This window comes from Carcharodon carcharias, chromosome 11 (assembly GCF_017639515.1).
Source record: "Carcharodon carcharias isolate sCarCar2 chromosome 11, sCarCar2.pri, whole genome shotgun sequence".
In the NCBI taxonomy this organism is placed as follows: domain Eukaryota; kingdom Metazoa; phylum Chordata; class Chondrichthyes; order Lamniformes; family Lamnidae; genus Carcharodon; species Carcharodon carcharias.
In genome coordinates, this window is record NC_054477.1 from 43,397,280 (window position 1) to 43,412,528 (window position 15,249).

General features: G+C 43.3%; 1 protein-coding gene across 4 annotated transcripts in view; it reads right to left on the minus strand.

The window, feature by feature from the left end:
- brca2 (BRCA2 DNA repair associated) overlaps positions 1-15,249 on the minus strand; it is a 143,708-nt gene that overhangs the window by 50,798 nt on the left and 77,661 nt on the right. For all 4 annotated transcript variants that reach the window (XM_041199192.1, XM_041199193.1, XM_041199191.1 and 1 more), the window contains 2 exons: positions 13,519-13,918; positions 7,420-7,575 (listed from right to left, as the gene is read on the minus strand). In XM_041199192.1, coding sequence (XP_041055126.1) covers positions 7,420-7,575; positions 13,519-13,918 — 556 coding nt within the window. The remainder of the gene's footprint in view (positions 1-7,419; positions 7,576-13,518; positions 13,919-15,249) is intronic.

A 15,249-nucleotide genomic window follows, 5' to 3' on the forward strand; every position in this document is an offset into this window, starting at 1 on the left:
CAAACCTCTGCAGTTCTGCCACATGCAGTCCTAATTGGCTGTGGACAATTAAACAACTAATGAGAAAAAGAGCAGGCTCCATGAACATCTTTATCCTCAACAAAGATAGTCTAGCAAGTGAGTGCAAAAGACAAAGCTGCAGGGTTGGCAACCATTTTCAGCCAGAAGTGCTAAACACATCATCCATCTTGGCCTTCCCATAGAGATTCCCATCATAACCAATGCTAGTCTGTGGCCAATTTGATTCACTCCAAATGACATTAGGAAATGGTTGTGCACTGAATATAGCAAATGCCATGGGCTCTGACATTACCCTGCTTGGAATCCTGAAACTTGTGCTCCAGAAGTAGCAGTCCCTCTACCCAATCTAGCCAATTACAGTCCCATCAGCCTACTCTCAATCCTAGCAAACTGACGGAAGCAACACTATCAAGCGACACTTAAACATCAACAAAAAGCTCACCAATGCTCGCTTAGAATTTGCTAGGATTACTCAGCTCTAGACTTCATTACAACATTCGTTCAAACATGGACAGAAAAACAGAAGCTAGAGGTGAGGTGAGGCGAAAATCACAGCCCTGGACATTGAAGAAGGATTTGACTGAGTATGGCATCATGGAACCCTAGGAAAATTTAAATCAAAGCAGTGAGAATCAGGAGGTTAAATCTCCACCGTCTGGATTCATACAAAGGAAGACGGTTGCAGTTTTTAGAGGTCAATCTCAGTTAAAGGACATTACTGCAGGAGTTCCTCAGGGTAGTGTCCTAGGCCAAACCATCTTCAGCTGTTTCATCAATGACTTTCCTTCCATCATACAGTCAGAAGTGGGGACGGTCGCGATGACTGCACAATGTTCACCACCATTCACGACTCCTCAGATACTGAAGCAGTCGATGTCCAAATGCAGCAAGACCTGGACAATATCCAGGCTTAGGCTGACAAGTGGCAAGTAACATTTGCACCACATAAATGCCAGACAGTGACCACCACCCCTTGACATTCAATGGCATTACCATCATTGATTCCCCCCACTATCAACATCCTTGGGGTTACCATTGACCAGAAAATGAACTAGCCATTTCAATAATGCAACTACGGGAGGTCAGCGGCTATGAACCCTGTGGCGAGCAACTCACCTCCTGACTTCCAAAGCCTGTTCACCATCCACAAGGCACAAATTAGGAGTGTGATGGAATACTCCCTACTTGCCTGCATGAGTGCAGCTCCAACAACACTCAAGAGGCTTGACACCATCCAGGACAAAGCAGCCAATTGATTGGCACCCCATCCATATTCACTCCCTCACCACCGATGAACAGTGGCAGCAGTATGTACCATTTACAAGATGCACAGCAGAAACTCACCAATGCTCCTTAGGCAGCACCTTCCAAACGCATGTACCATTTAGAAGGACAAGGGCAGCAGACACATGGGAACACCACCACCTGGAAGTTCGTCTCCAAACCATTACCATCCTGACTTGGAAATATACTGCCGTTCCTTCACAGGGTCAAAATCCTGGAATTTTCTACCTACCAGCACAGTGGGTATACCCACACCACAGGGGCTGCAGTGGTTCAAGCTGGCAGCTCATCACCACCTTCTCAAGGGTAATTAGGGATGGGTAATAAATGCTTGCCTGGCCAGTGGTGTCCACATCCCGTAAATGAATAGTTAAAAAAAACATAGCAAGATGGTTGTGTTTGTTGGAGGTTGATCACCTCAGCCCCAGAACAGCACTGCAGGAATTCCTCAGGGCAGTGTTCGAGACCCAACCAACTTTAGCTTCAATGGCCTTCCCTCCATAAGGTCAGAAGTAGGGAGGTTCACTGATGAATACTGTGTATTCATTTACATGCAGCAACATGCAGGCCGGGCGAATAAATGGAAAGTAACATTTGCTAATAACTGCATGAAATTGTACTGAACTAGTCAAAATTGATCAGGTGTTTATATGGGTGAGAACTCCCTTAGGAATGCTGTAGATTAGGAACAAATGCCAGATGCCAGGGACCATTTAAAGATCAATTACATGGCCCAAGTAACTGGTTAATGGCTCAAAATGTTTGTAAACCAGGGGATTAATTAATTCTTGCGGGTATAAGAAAGGGGGATGAAACTATGTTAGTTGCAGCAGAGAGGATAAAGATCCAAAGGGAAGGGATTGTCCCTACCTGGGATCAGAGAACTACAGCAGGCTGAGCAAGTTACAGACATTTGAAGAAACCACAGGGGTTTGAAAAATCTACAAGACGAATCCAGTCCAGGTTTTTGCACATTGACTGTAGCTGAAATGGGAAGTATGGCCTATTAAGCTGTGTTAATTACTGCCTAGTTTGTTAGGTAATATTTTATGCTTAATAAAGCTACAATTTGACGGTCTTGCTGTCGACTTATTTATCACGTCCAAATTCCTTACAGCACACCATCCTCTTGAGAGCATTTAGGGCTGGGCAATAAATGCAAACCTTACCAGCAATGCCCACATCCCATTACACAGAACATACAACACAAACAGGCAATTCAACCCAAATAGTCTGTGCTGATGTATGTACTCCACTTGAGTTTTCTCATATTCTAATCAACCACATCGTTGCACTAAAATATGTCTTTCTATTCCTATTCTTTTCCATGTACTTGCCTAGTTTTCTTTTGAAAGCATCTATTTGTAGATGAGTTCAAAATAAGCCATCTCTCCAAGCAGGAAAAACAATTTTTGTCAAATTAAGGGCAATTTTGTGAACAATAGGAATGAAGTCTAACACATTTCACAATTCAAATAAGAATAAAAACAAACTGACTACAAGGCATTGCCTAGGCATCCAAACAACAAAGGCACATCCTGCCCAATTGACTCTATGAAGTCCTCCTCCTCATTAATATCTCGGTACTTGTGCCAAAATTGGGAAAGCTGTCTCACAGTGTAGTCAACCAACAGCCTGACATAGTCATACTCGTTAAATCACCGTACAGCCAAGTCTATCCCAGACTTGTCCATCAGCATCTCCATGATATGTCCTGTCACACAACAGGAAAGACCAACCGGAGGTGACAAGGTAGTTGTGTACAGTCAAGAGGGAATGGCCTTGGGAGTCCTACACATCAACTCCAAATCCCAAGAAGTCTTATGGCATCAGATCAAGCTAGAGCAAGAAAACCACTTGCTGATTACCACCTACTGCCCTCCCTCAACTAATGATTTTAAAAAAAATTCTTTCATGAGGAGATGTGGGCATCACTGGCAAGGCCAGCATTTGTTGCCTTTCCCTAATTGCCCTTGAATGGAGTGGCTTGCTATGCCATTTGAGAGAGCAGTTAAGAGAGTCAACCACATTGCTGTGGATCTGGAGTCACATGTAGGCCAGACCAGGTAAGGATGGTAATGCAGATTTCATTTCCTAAAGGATATTAGTCAACCAAATCGGTTTTTACAGCAACTGATGATAGTAGTCATGGTCACCATTACCGAGACTAATTTTATATTCCAGATTTATTAATTAAATTTAAATTCCACCAGCTGCCATGGTGGGATTTGGACCCATGTCCCTGTAGCATTAACCTGGGCCTCTGGATTACTCGTTCAGTTCCATTACCACTATGCCAGCCTTTCCCTCTACGCCACTTGAACACCACTTGGAAGAAGCGCAGAGCAGCAAGGCACAGAATGTACTTTGGGTGAGGGACTTCAAATGTCCATCACCAACAATGCTAGTATTAATGACTGTGCTGGTTGTATCATGAAACGCAACTCTGGCAGGTTGGGCCTTTGGCAGATATTGACAGAACCAAGAGAGAAGAACCTACTTGACCTGGTCCTCACCAATCTATCTGTCACAGATCCAACTGCCTATGACAGTATTGGTGAGAATGACTATAGCACAGTGCTGTGGAGACAAAGTACTGCCTTGACTGTGAGGATATTCTCCATCATTTTATGTGGTGCTACCATCGTGCTAAACAGGATAGATTCATAACAGATGAAAACTGTACACCCATGAGATGCCATGGGCTACCAGCAGCAGAATCGTATTCAGCTACTATTCTTAACCTCATGGCCGAGCATATCCCTCACTCTTCCATCACCATCTAGGGAACCTACTCTGGTTCAACGAAGAGTTCAGCAGAGTGTACCAGGAGCAGCACCAGACCAACCAATAAAATGAGGTGTCAGCCTTGTGATGCTACAACAAAGGATTACATGCATGTTAAACAGCAGAAGCAGCATGCAATAGACAGTGCTGAGCACTCTCAACCAACAGATCACATCAGAGCTCTGCAGTCCTGCCACATCCAGTTATGAATGGCAGTGGACAATTGAACAAATAATTGGAGGTGGCAGCTCCAAGAAATCCCCATTCTCAATGATCGGGGAGACCAGTAAGTCAGTGCAAAAGGCAAGGCTAACTAAATATTTGCTACTGTCATCAGCCAGAAACACCAAGTGGAAGATCCCATCTTGGTCACCTCCTGAGGTACCTAACATCACAGATGCCAGGCTTCAGCCAATTCAATTCATTCCACATGACATCAAGAAACAGCTGGAGGCACTGGTTGCAGATAAGACTGGACGTTGACAACAATCCAGTAGTAGTACTGAAAATTTCTGCTCAGAACTCACTGCACCCCTAGCCAAGCTGTTCCAGTACAGCTACATCAGTGGCATCAACCAAACAATGTGGAAAATTGCCCAGGTATGCCCTGTCCACAAAAAGCAGGGCAAATCCAATCCAGCCGATTACCACCCCATGAGTCTATTCTCGATCGTCAGGAAAAGTGATGGAAGGTACCGTTGACAGTGTTATCAAACGGTACTTACACAACAATAACCTGCTCAGGAATGCTCAACTTGGGTACTGTCAGGGGCACTGCTCTAGACCTCCCTATAGCCTTTTGCAAACATGGACAAAAGAGTTGAATTCAATGGGTAAGGGGAGTGTGACTTCCCTTGACATCAAGGCAGCCTATGATTATGTGTGATGTCAAACAATCTAGCAAAACTGAAGTTAATGGGTATCAAGGGGAAAGCTCTCCATTGGTTGAAGTTAGGTTAAGCATAAAGGAAGATAGTTGTGGTTTTGGAGCCCAATTATCTCAGCCCATGAAATTGCTGTTGTTCCTTAGCACTTAGGAATTATGCATGATACTGAACACTCCGCAGTCATCAGCCAGCATCCCAACTTGCGACCTTAGTGAAGCTGAAAATGGTTGGGCTAGGACGTCCTAGTAATTCTAGTGCTATCTTTCTTTATCAATATTCTGTGCACTTTGGTAGTCCTTTGATATTTTCTCCTGGTTCCCACACCCCTGCTGAGTTAGTTTAAAACATCCCAACAGCACTAGCAAGGAACTCAGTTCTGGCTCTGCTCAGGTGCAATCTGTCCGGCCTGTACCAGTCCCACCCTCCCCCAGAGTCGATTCCAATATCCCAAGAATCTATAGCCCTCCCTCCTGCACCTTCTTTCCAGCCAAGCATTCATTTGTCTTATCTTGCTATTTCTGTCCTCATTTACATGTGGCACTGGGAGTAAATTTGGAGATTACTACTTTTGAGGTCCTGCTTGCTAATTTTCTACCTAGCTCACTAAATCCTAACTGCAGGACCACATCCTTCTTTGTACCTATTTCATTGCTACTGATGTGGCCCAACAGCTGCTGGCTGTTCACCCTCCCCCCGTCAGGATGCTCTGCAGCTGCTCAGTGACATCCTTGACCCTGGCACAGGGAAGCAAAGCACCATCCTGGATTCACACTTGCAATCACAGAAACACCTATCTGTTCCCCTAACTATCGAATCACATCACTATTGCTCTTCCAGACTTCCTAATACCCCCTTGTGCAGCTGATCCACCCGTGGTGCCATGGACTTGGCTCTAACTGCACTCCTCACATGTACCCTCACTCTTAAAAGTATTCAGAACTGAGTACTGTTTGGAGAGTGGGATGTACTCAGAGGAGACTCCTGCACTACCTGCCTGTTCTTTTTTGGCTATCTGGTGGTCACTCCTTCCCTCTCTCCTGCACATGCAAACTGTGAGATGACCACATCTATAAAACGGGCTACCACATGGCTCACAGCCTCATGGATGCACCGCAGTGATGCTAGCTACTGCTCAAATCCCAAAACCTGGAGTTCCCACATAGCACAGGATGGGCACTCAAGGTTGCAGCAGTTCTGCCATCTATTTATTAGCTAACCTTGCTACTGCTAAAAAACTTACCAATACTAATACATCTGACCACTACTTATAAACCTTACTATAGTACTGATAAATCGTACCAATACTTATCACAGTTTACTAGTTGTATTAAATCTTACTTAAAAATGAAAGATACTCACCAGCTACTCACATTCCTTATTAGTACTTAATATATTTATAATCTTTAATTGTCCAATTGTTGCAACTCAATTCTTAAGCAGCAATAATCACTAGCCAATCAACTTAACCTCTTCCTGTGATGTCACACCTCTTTCTGTTTCCGAACTCTAGCAGCAGCACCAATACCGGCATTAGCAGCACCTAGCCCTGAGTCTCCCTGGAAATCTCACTCTGTCTTACACTGGTTTTTTTCATGCCCCAACTCTTCCTGGAAATCTTGCTTTGTTTTGCACCGGTTTTTTTCAAGCCCTGACTCTCCCTGGACATAGGACCTAGAAATGCCAAATTGTTTAGGGCTCATCCTTGAAGGTTCACTCAACATAAGCTATCTATTTCAAGCACCCAACACAGCGATCCATCAACTGACATGTCGCGCCACCTGACCCACAATCCCTAATCTCCAGGAACAAAGACCAAACAATTTGCCTGAACCCCATGACTTGTTCCCCAAGTGTTCTATTCCAGATAGTCAGTGAAGGATAGACCTGAGCAAAATCTTTACACACTTGCTTTTATTTAGAGACATACATTACAAACATGTAGCTCCTAAACCAACAACTACAATATATACTCTTGAGTATATCAATTAAACTAATCAACTAATAGCAGATTAACCACAGTATATATACTCTTTTGATTAAACCAAATTAACAAATTAAGTATACATAGGAGCACAAGTGAATCTCCCATTAATATCCACCACCTGAATAAAATTACTCAATTATTATACAATTAATACTAACACAACACAACCCTGCCAAAAAACCAAGCACTCCTCTCATAAGCAATCAAAATGTACAAGTGACATACAATGTATTGATAACTCTTCATCTAGAAAGACAAGCTACCCCCTTAATCACATTTTGATTTGATGTTTGTAAGTTTTCTTTAAACTTTGTCTTTGGTTTTACAGCTAACCTAACTTAGGGGCTATGTTTACTTTATACCTCATTTTGTTGATTTAGTTTATTAGGTTGACTTTAAAAGAGCAAAAAGACAAGCTATTCCATTTAAACAATTTTACTCCATAATCTTCCATACCTGCATGGGGTAAATTCGAACAACAATGACATCAACACATCCAACCATTCCACCTTCTTTGAACAGGGCAGATATTGGCAATGGGAACGGTCGAGGGTCACGATGAAATCCTAGTTTTGCATACCATCGAGCAGGTCTGGTGCTGTTAGCTGAAATCTTAATTGGAAAACATGGATTATTATTTTGAAATATTACATAAGTTTTATTGCAATTTCATTTTCAATTCAAAAAGGAAATCTGTCATTTAGACAAATTCTACATTATTCACCATTTATTTTGTCTTCCCAATTTCTTTTATGGAGTGCATCTTGCTTATAGATAATCAATACAATTACTTTCTTGCATATCTTACCACTGTTTCTAGTCACCTGTTTGCTCGATTGTAGCTTAGATGGGATTTTCAAGCAAAGGAGCAGGAAGTCTAACTAGCTGTTCCAGCACAGCTATAGCACTGTCATCTTCCTGGCATTGTGGAAAATTGCCTCGGTATGTCCTTTACACAAAAAGCACGACAAATCCAACCTGGCCAATTACCGTCCCATCATTCTACTCTCCACCATCAATAAAGTGATGTAAGGGATCATCAACAGTGCTTTCAAGCAGCACTTGCTTAGCAATAACCTGCTCACTGACACACAGTTTGGGTTCCGCCAGTGTCATTCAGCTCCTGACCTCATTACAGCCTTGGTTCAAACATGGACAAAAGAGCTGATCCCCAGAAGTAAGGTGAGAGTGACTGCCCTTGAAATCAAGGCAGCATTTAACTGAGTGTGACATCAAGGAGCCCTAGCAAAATTGGAGTCAATGGGAATCTCTGGTTGAAGTCATGTTTAGCACAAAGGAAGATGGTTGTGTTGCTAGAGGTCAATCATCTTAGCTCCAGGGCATCACTGCAGGAGTTCCTCAGGGTAATGGCCTAGGCCAAAACATCTTCAGCTACTTCAACAATGACCTTCCTTCTGTCATAATGTCATAAGTGGGGATGTTCGCTGATGGTTGTGCAATGTTCAGCACCATTCGCGACTCCTCAGATACTGGAGCAGTCCATGTCCAAATGCAGCAAGACCTGGACAATATCCAGGCTTGGACTGACAAGCAGCAATTAATATTCACGCCACACAAATGGTGGGCAATGACCATCTCCAACAAGAGAGAATCCAACCATCGCCCCTTGACATTCAATAGCATTATCAACGCTGAATCACCCACTAACAACATCTTTGGGTGTTGGGGTGTGTGTGTGTGTGTGTGTGTGTGTGGCGGTGGGGGGGGGGTGTTACCATTGACCAGAAATTGAACTGGACTAGCCATATAAATACTGTGGTTATAAGAGCCAGTCAGAGCCTAGGAATCCTGTGGCAAGTAACTCACCTCCTGACGCCCCAAAACCTGTCCAACATCTACAAGGCACAAGTCAGGAGTGTGATGGAATGCTCTCCACTTGCCTGGGCGAGTGCTGCTCCAACAACACTCTTTAGAAGCTTGACACTATCCAGGACAAAGCAGCCCGCTTAATTGGCACCGCATCCACAATCACTCGCCACACCACCACCGATGAACAGTGGCAGCAGTGTGTACCATCTACAAGATGCACTGCAGGAACTCACCAAGCCTCCCCAGACACACTGTCCAAACCCACGACCACTACCATCTAGAAAGACAAAAGCAGCAGACACATGGGAACATCACCACCTTAAATTCCCCTCCAAGTCACTCAGCATCCTGATTTGGAAATACATCACCATTCCTTCACTGTTGCTGGTCAAAATCCTGGAACTCCCTGCTTAACAGCACTGCAGCTCACCACCACCTTCTAACGGGTAATTAGGGATGGACAATAAATGCTGGCTTAGACAGGGGTGCCCACATCCCATGAATGAATAGCGCTTGGCAGTATAACAGAAGAGTAAATACGCAACATCACACTCAAGCTTTGGACCGATTCAGTTAGCTTTACAACTGCAGAAAAAGCAAACAGGATACTCTGGAACAATTGTAAAAGGTCGTAGACTGAAGATTTATGAACAGTGTAATAGTGTACCCTCTTGGGTTAAGTAGAACATGAACATTGGCATGGACTTATTGGGCCAAAGTGCCTGTTTTTGTGCTGCACATTCTTTGCAATACTCTCCAGCAAATGTTGAGTACCGCTAGCATCCCATGCTAATTTAATGAAATTCCCTCGAAATATCTATGAGTTCTGTTCTTGGAATTTGGACAGTGCTAACAAAGTAAGAGTATTCAGAGTCAGAGTCCACCATGCAACCTGTGACTAGAGTCATGTGTACGCCCGACTGACTGGCAATGGCAGATTCCCTTTCTTGAAGGACATTAATGAACCAGCTGTGCTTTAAGATAATCCAGAAGCTTTCCTTTATAAAGATACTACATCCACTGAATGCATGTTTCTAGTGTCTATATTGCTAGTCATTACCACTTGCACAAATCTAAAAGCCAAAATGATTATTAAGTATTATAACTGGAAAATGAGTCAGGAACCAACTACAAGGACCAAGAGCTAGAAAGCAGGATTAGGCTGGGCAGCTTTCATTCGGCTGGGCAAAAGCAATAGGTTGAAGCCCCCCCACAAGCCACTCTGTGCCACAAACTTCTATGATACTATGAAGAAGCCCTAAGAGCTGCCAATTGTCATGAGCTAGGCAATGTGTGTGAAAAATGTTTCCTGATTTCTCTCCTAAAGGGCAGTGGAAATCTAGAATCTTCTTCCCAAAAGGACATAAATGCTAGGTCAATTGAAATTTTCATGACCAAGATCAATAGATTTTTGTCAGGTAAAAGTATCAAGAAACATAAAGCAAAGGTAGGTAAATGAAGCTGAGGTATGGACCTAATTGAATTGTAGTACATATTCCGGCTAAACGACATACTCCTATTCATACAAATTACATACAATGTACAATACAGAAAAAGATCATTCTCTCCAGTTGGCCCATGTGGTGTTATGTTCCACATGAGCCTCCTCTCAACCCACTTCATCTAACCCTATCAACATATTTTATTCTTTTATCCCTTGTGTTCAACTAACTTACCCTTAAATGTAGCTGTGCTATTTTCTTGAATGAAAACGTACATACTTTAGTCATCCAAAATATCTTATTCAGTTAAAAATGGCAATTCTACTACAGCATTTCAGTAAAATATTGAACTTGCACATTTATCATAAAAAGAGATGATTCCAGCACATTTGGAAAAAAAGATTGCAATAGGGTAAAATCCATAATGAATAGGTTAAAATGGATAAACAAAACAGAATTGGTACAGTGGAGAGTAGGGGCATGTAGAGCCAGAAGTCCTGCTCTTCTTCCTCAGTTAAGTTGTGTTGAACAAAGCCTGTAAAGCCTTGAGGCAACAGAGAAGACATACCTAGGCAGTACTAATCACCCACCAGCGGCCAGATGCCAGGGCAAGCTGACAGACATATCAGGCAAAATGTTTCACCTTAGGCCCTGCTGAGGCAGTGGTACCACATTGGGCTGGGAGACCATTGAATCTCCAGAGGCGTTTGTCGAGGCTCTTTAGCAGAGCCAAGATTATTAGCACCTCCATCTGCATGTTCCCCAGCCAATGAGGGCAGGTGGAATGATTTGCTGGAACCAAAGAAAGGACTTTAATTCAAGGGACTACACCATGAGTTAATGATCCATGTAAACATTGATTTTTGAGGCTGCAGCAACCATGAGAATGTAGAAAAGACCTGGGAAGGCTGAATGTCTCATTCTTACCTGGAGGACCTGCTGTGGGAGCTGAGACACTGAAGTGAAGTGATTGTTCTGGGAAATTGGAGTTGAGGCCGAAATGGGATAGCCATGATCGTACTGAATGGCGGGGCAGGCTCGAGGGGCTGAATTGCCTACTCTTGCTCCTAGTTCTTATGTTCTAACTGGGGGAAAAGGACAGCTTCTCCAACCAAGTTGGATGGGTGGTTGTGGCCCAGGAAGTCAGAAGCAGATGTGTAGCCCTTCCAACCCAAAGGCAATGCACTGAGGATCCAGGACCTCAGGAGGGCAGGAAAGGCGAGTGGCATAGCAATTTTAGGTGCTAAGCCCACAATTCAATTACTCCAGCATTCTACTGCACAGCACTCCTCAGGACATGCCTGAAAGCTGCACTTATTCCTTTGTCTCCAGGCACCTATATCCCCACCTGAGCAGCCAACAATCACCCTTGTCCTATTGTGTGGTTACATCCGTGCCTCAGTCACCCTGCACAAATGTTATCCTTAGGAAGGATGTGAAGGCTTTAGAGAAGGTGCAGAGAAGATTTATACGAATGGTTCTCAGCTACATGGAGGAGCTGGGGCTATTCGCCTTAGAGAAGACAGAGGAGATTTGATGTAGGTGTTCAAAATCATGAGGGGTCTAGACAGAGTAGATGAGGGAAAATGTTCCCGTTGACACAAGGTCGAGAACTAGAAGACACCGATTTAAGGTGATTGACAAAAGAAGCAACAGCAGCATGAGGAAAACTTAGCGAGCGAATAGGATCCAGAATGTGCTGCCGAAGAGTTTAGTGGAGGCAGATACAGCTGTGGCTTTCAAAGGCAGATTGGATAAGTACCTGGAAAGAAGGGCCAGGATGAAAGGGAAAGCTATAATAGAGCTAAGTTGCCCTTGTAGAGAACTGGCATGCCACGAAGGGCCAAATGGCTTCTTCTATGCTGTAACCATTCTACAATTTTTACCTGCCCTCCACACAGCCCATTGCTAACACTTATAACTCTCTCCTTTGTCTCCTTGCAGGAAAGAGCATATAACTTTGGAGAGAGGGAGTCAAGAGACCTGGGGCATGTGGGGGGAGGATGTGGTCCCATCTGTGACAGGCAACTTAATGACTACTGGCAATGTGTGCCAACCTGATTTACTGGGAAGGAGGTATTATTTTAGGATGCAACAGATGTTAGCAATGACATGCTGTGAAAACCCAAGTCTCCTGAGGCACTGGTGCTCATATGTCAAGAGAGATGATCCTATGCCTGTGGATCCAGTGTTGGAGGTTTTGCCTCTTTGGAACCGGATCTCTGTGATCACTTCTCTACCCTATGGAGCAGCATGTGGTTGAAAAGGCAGCTGGTACTGGTCCTATTGTTATTGCTCCCGCTCTTCGTCAGAGGTGCAAGAGAGAGCTATAATAGCAGATCCCATGCCGTAATGAAGCCTGGTAGCAGGAAAGTGAAGCTGAAGGTGAGTGACGAGCAAGACAGGTAATGTGACTTTGAAGAAGTTGGCAATCACTTGTCAAGCATCATCTGTGGAGTGCTGCAGTCAGCAGCTTCTCACCTGGCCACAGCTACAGTTGTTTTAGTTTCACTGGGAAAAAGCTTCCTTCCCACGTTCACTGAAGAAGCATTTCCTGCTGTGCACATGAATCAGTGACCCCAGCGAATTGTTGACATCTTGGGAAATAGGTCCACTGGCAGTTCAAGCCAGGATCCTAAGTCATAACACAACTTAATTAGCTATTTGAATATATAAAGGACTTACCAAACAGCTCTAAGGAGGTTCCCCTCCCTTTCAGACTTGCCCAGGTGAAGCTCGAAGGCAGCAGAATGACATTGGGCTTCTGACCCAACATCGCTTTCAGGATAAAAACAAAAACAGAATTACCTGGAAAAACTCAGCAGGTCCGGCAGCATCGGCGGAGAAGAAAAGAGTTGACGTTTCGAGTCCTCATGACCCTTCGACAGAACTTCATGAGGACTCGAAACGTCAACTCTTTTCTTCTCCGCCGATGCTGCCGGACCTGCTGAGTTTTTCCAGGTAATTTTGTTTTTGTTTTGGATTTCCAGCATCTGCAGTTTTTTTGTTTTTATTTTTGTTTTTATCGCTTTCAGGATATTTAACTCACCTCATGCACCTAAATCCACCTCCCGACCCCTATTTGAAAAAGCTCCTATCGTTCAGTTTCAGTTATTAGAATAGACGGATGAATAGAATAAAACCAAATAAAAAGTGATGCCTGCCATCCTCCCACAAAAAAGAGAAAAATGTCATAAAACAAAAATATTAAGCATATTTAAAAGTCTTAATGATTGCAAAAATTTGTTTAGTTGTCATTGTTTATTCATTCTATCACCCTTACCTTTAGCATGAGTGATTCTGGAGCTTCAAGAGGTGTACAAGCATCCTGTGACCCAATTAGCTCTGCCCCATGAACAATAATCTTTTGACCAACTACAAGTCTTTTTTTTTGTAACAGTGATGTGAGTGGAAGATCCAGAAGTGCCTTAATTCCGTACCATCCATCAGTGACTTCAATAACTCCTAAGGGCATATGCTTCGTTGCTTCTATGACGCTCTTTTCAGTTACAGTTTTGGACTGTTTATCCACACCAGCGAGATTAGGGTTATTTTGGAATGATTTTGTTCCCATTGATATTATTCGAGAAACACAAACCACAAGTGTTTTTGCTGCTACATCATCCCTCTCCATAATTTTTTTTAAGGCAGGTCGATGACACTGATCAATCTCTATGTCATACCTGCAATGTCAAAATTAGGAAATTATATTTAGTCACTTGGTAATACAGAACTTGAGTATGAAAAAGAGAAATGCTGTCGAAGCTTTTTGTCTTACACTCATCAAGACAGATTCACAAGGATACCAAAACTTAAAGAGAACAATGATTTATACTGTTTGAGAAAAGGGTGCTGATTGGTTGGAAAGTGGACTCTGATTAGTAGAGACTTGCCATAGAAAATGCACCAGGGAACAGTTAACTACCAAGCTTTTGATTAAATTCAAACCAGGCAGGTCAACTCTGATTGCTCAAAGCATTGCCATGGGGAATGAACCAGGGAATGGCTGTCCCCCAACCTTTAGTTTAGTTGAAAAAGGCACAATGGTGGACAAATTCTTTTTGTTTGAAAAAGACAGTGCCCTGTGTGTGAGTGTACATGGCTTCTAGCATGCATAAGTGAGCCACACTGCGAGTCCGACTGATGATCTTAAACTGGCTGCTTATGCTAACAATTGCACTCAGGATTGTTTAGTAAGTGCTGTCCAGCCACAGAATCACATCTAACGTTGGACACTATGATCCAAGTTTTGCAAGCATGGGCTGGTTGAGTGCAATCATTACTTTGCCTGTTGCAAAAAGCCGAAGGAGTGTGTTGTTTCTCATGATCCACTAGTCGTTTGGACACGTGACCTACATACCTGACATCACACCAGCACCAAAATTCATATACATTATTCCATTTGTGTGGTAGGCAGAATGTCTTTTTGGCTTGACGGCAGAATCCTTTTAGTGCAGAATACCACTTATGTTGCTACTGTATAGTAACAGTGTGAAATGGCTAGCTTCACCTGTTGCTGAAATTTTCTGAGATAAACTTGAGGTAGACCCATTCATGAGTTTGTGTGATCTGTTGTGAGCAATAATCTAATTAGAATGGCCATTATCCCACAGGATAGCTCTGATGTGCTCTATTTCGGCATCAAGCTTGCAGTGAGCAAATGGCTTAGGCCCCATTTACATGCCAATAAGGAAAATCTTATTGCGCATAGAACTGTAGGAATCCCAGCACATACTTACCAGTGAAGGCTGGCTTGTGGTAGACAGTAGTAGAGAACCCATTGGCAGACCACTCAACTAGCAGGAAAGAGAAAGGGAGCTCATTTTACTGCTCCATGTCAAATGATGAAACTGAGCACAGGATGGAATCCATTAAGGCAAGAAAATTCTTACGTGCAGCTGCAGATTCAAATATAGCAAATATATCATCTATGTATCGAAACTATGCAAGGGGGAGGTGGTTATGAGTCATTCCTTTAAAGAGGTAGCTCTCATGAAAACCGATGAAGATGTTG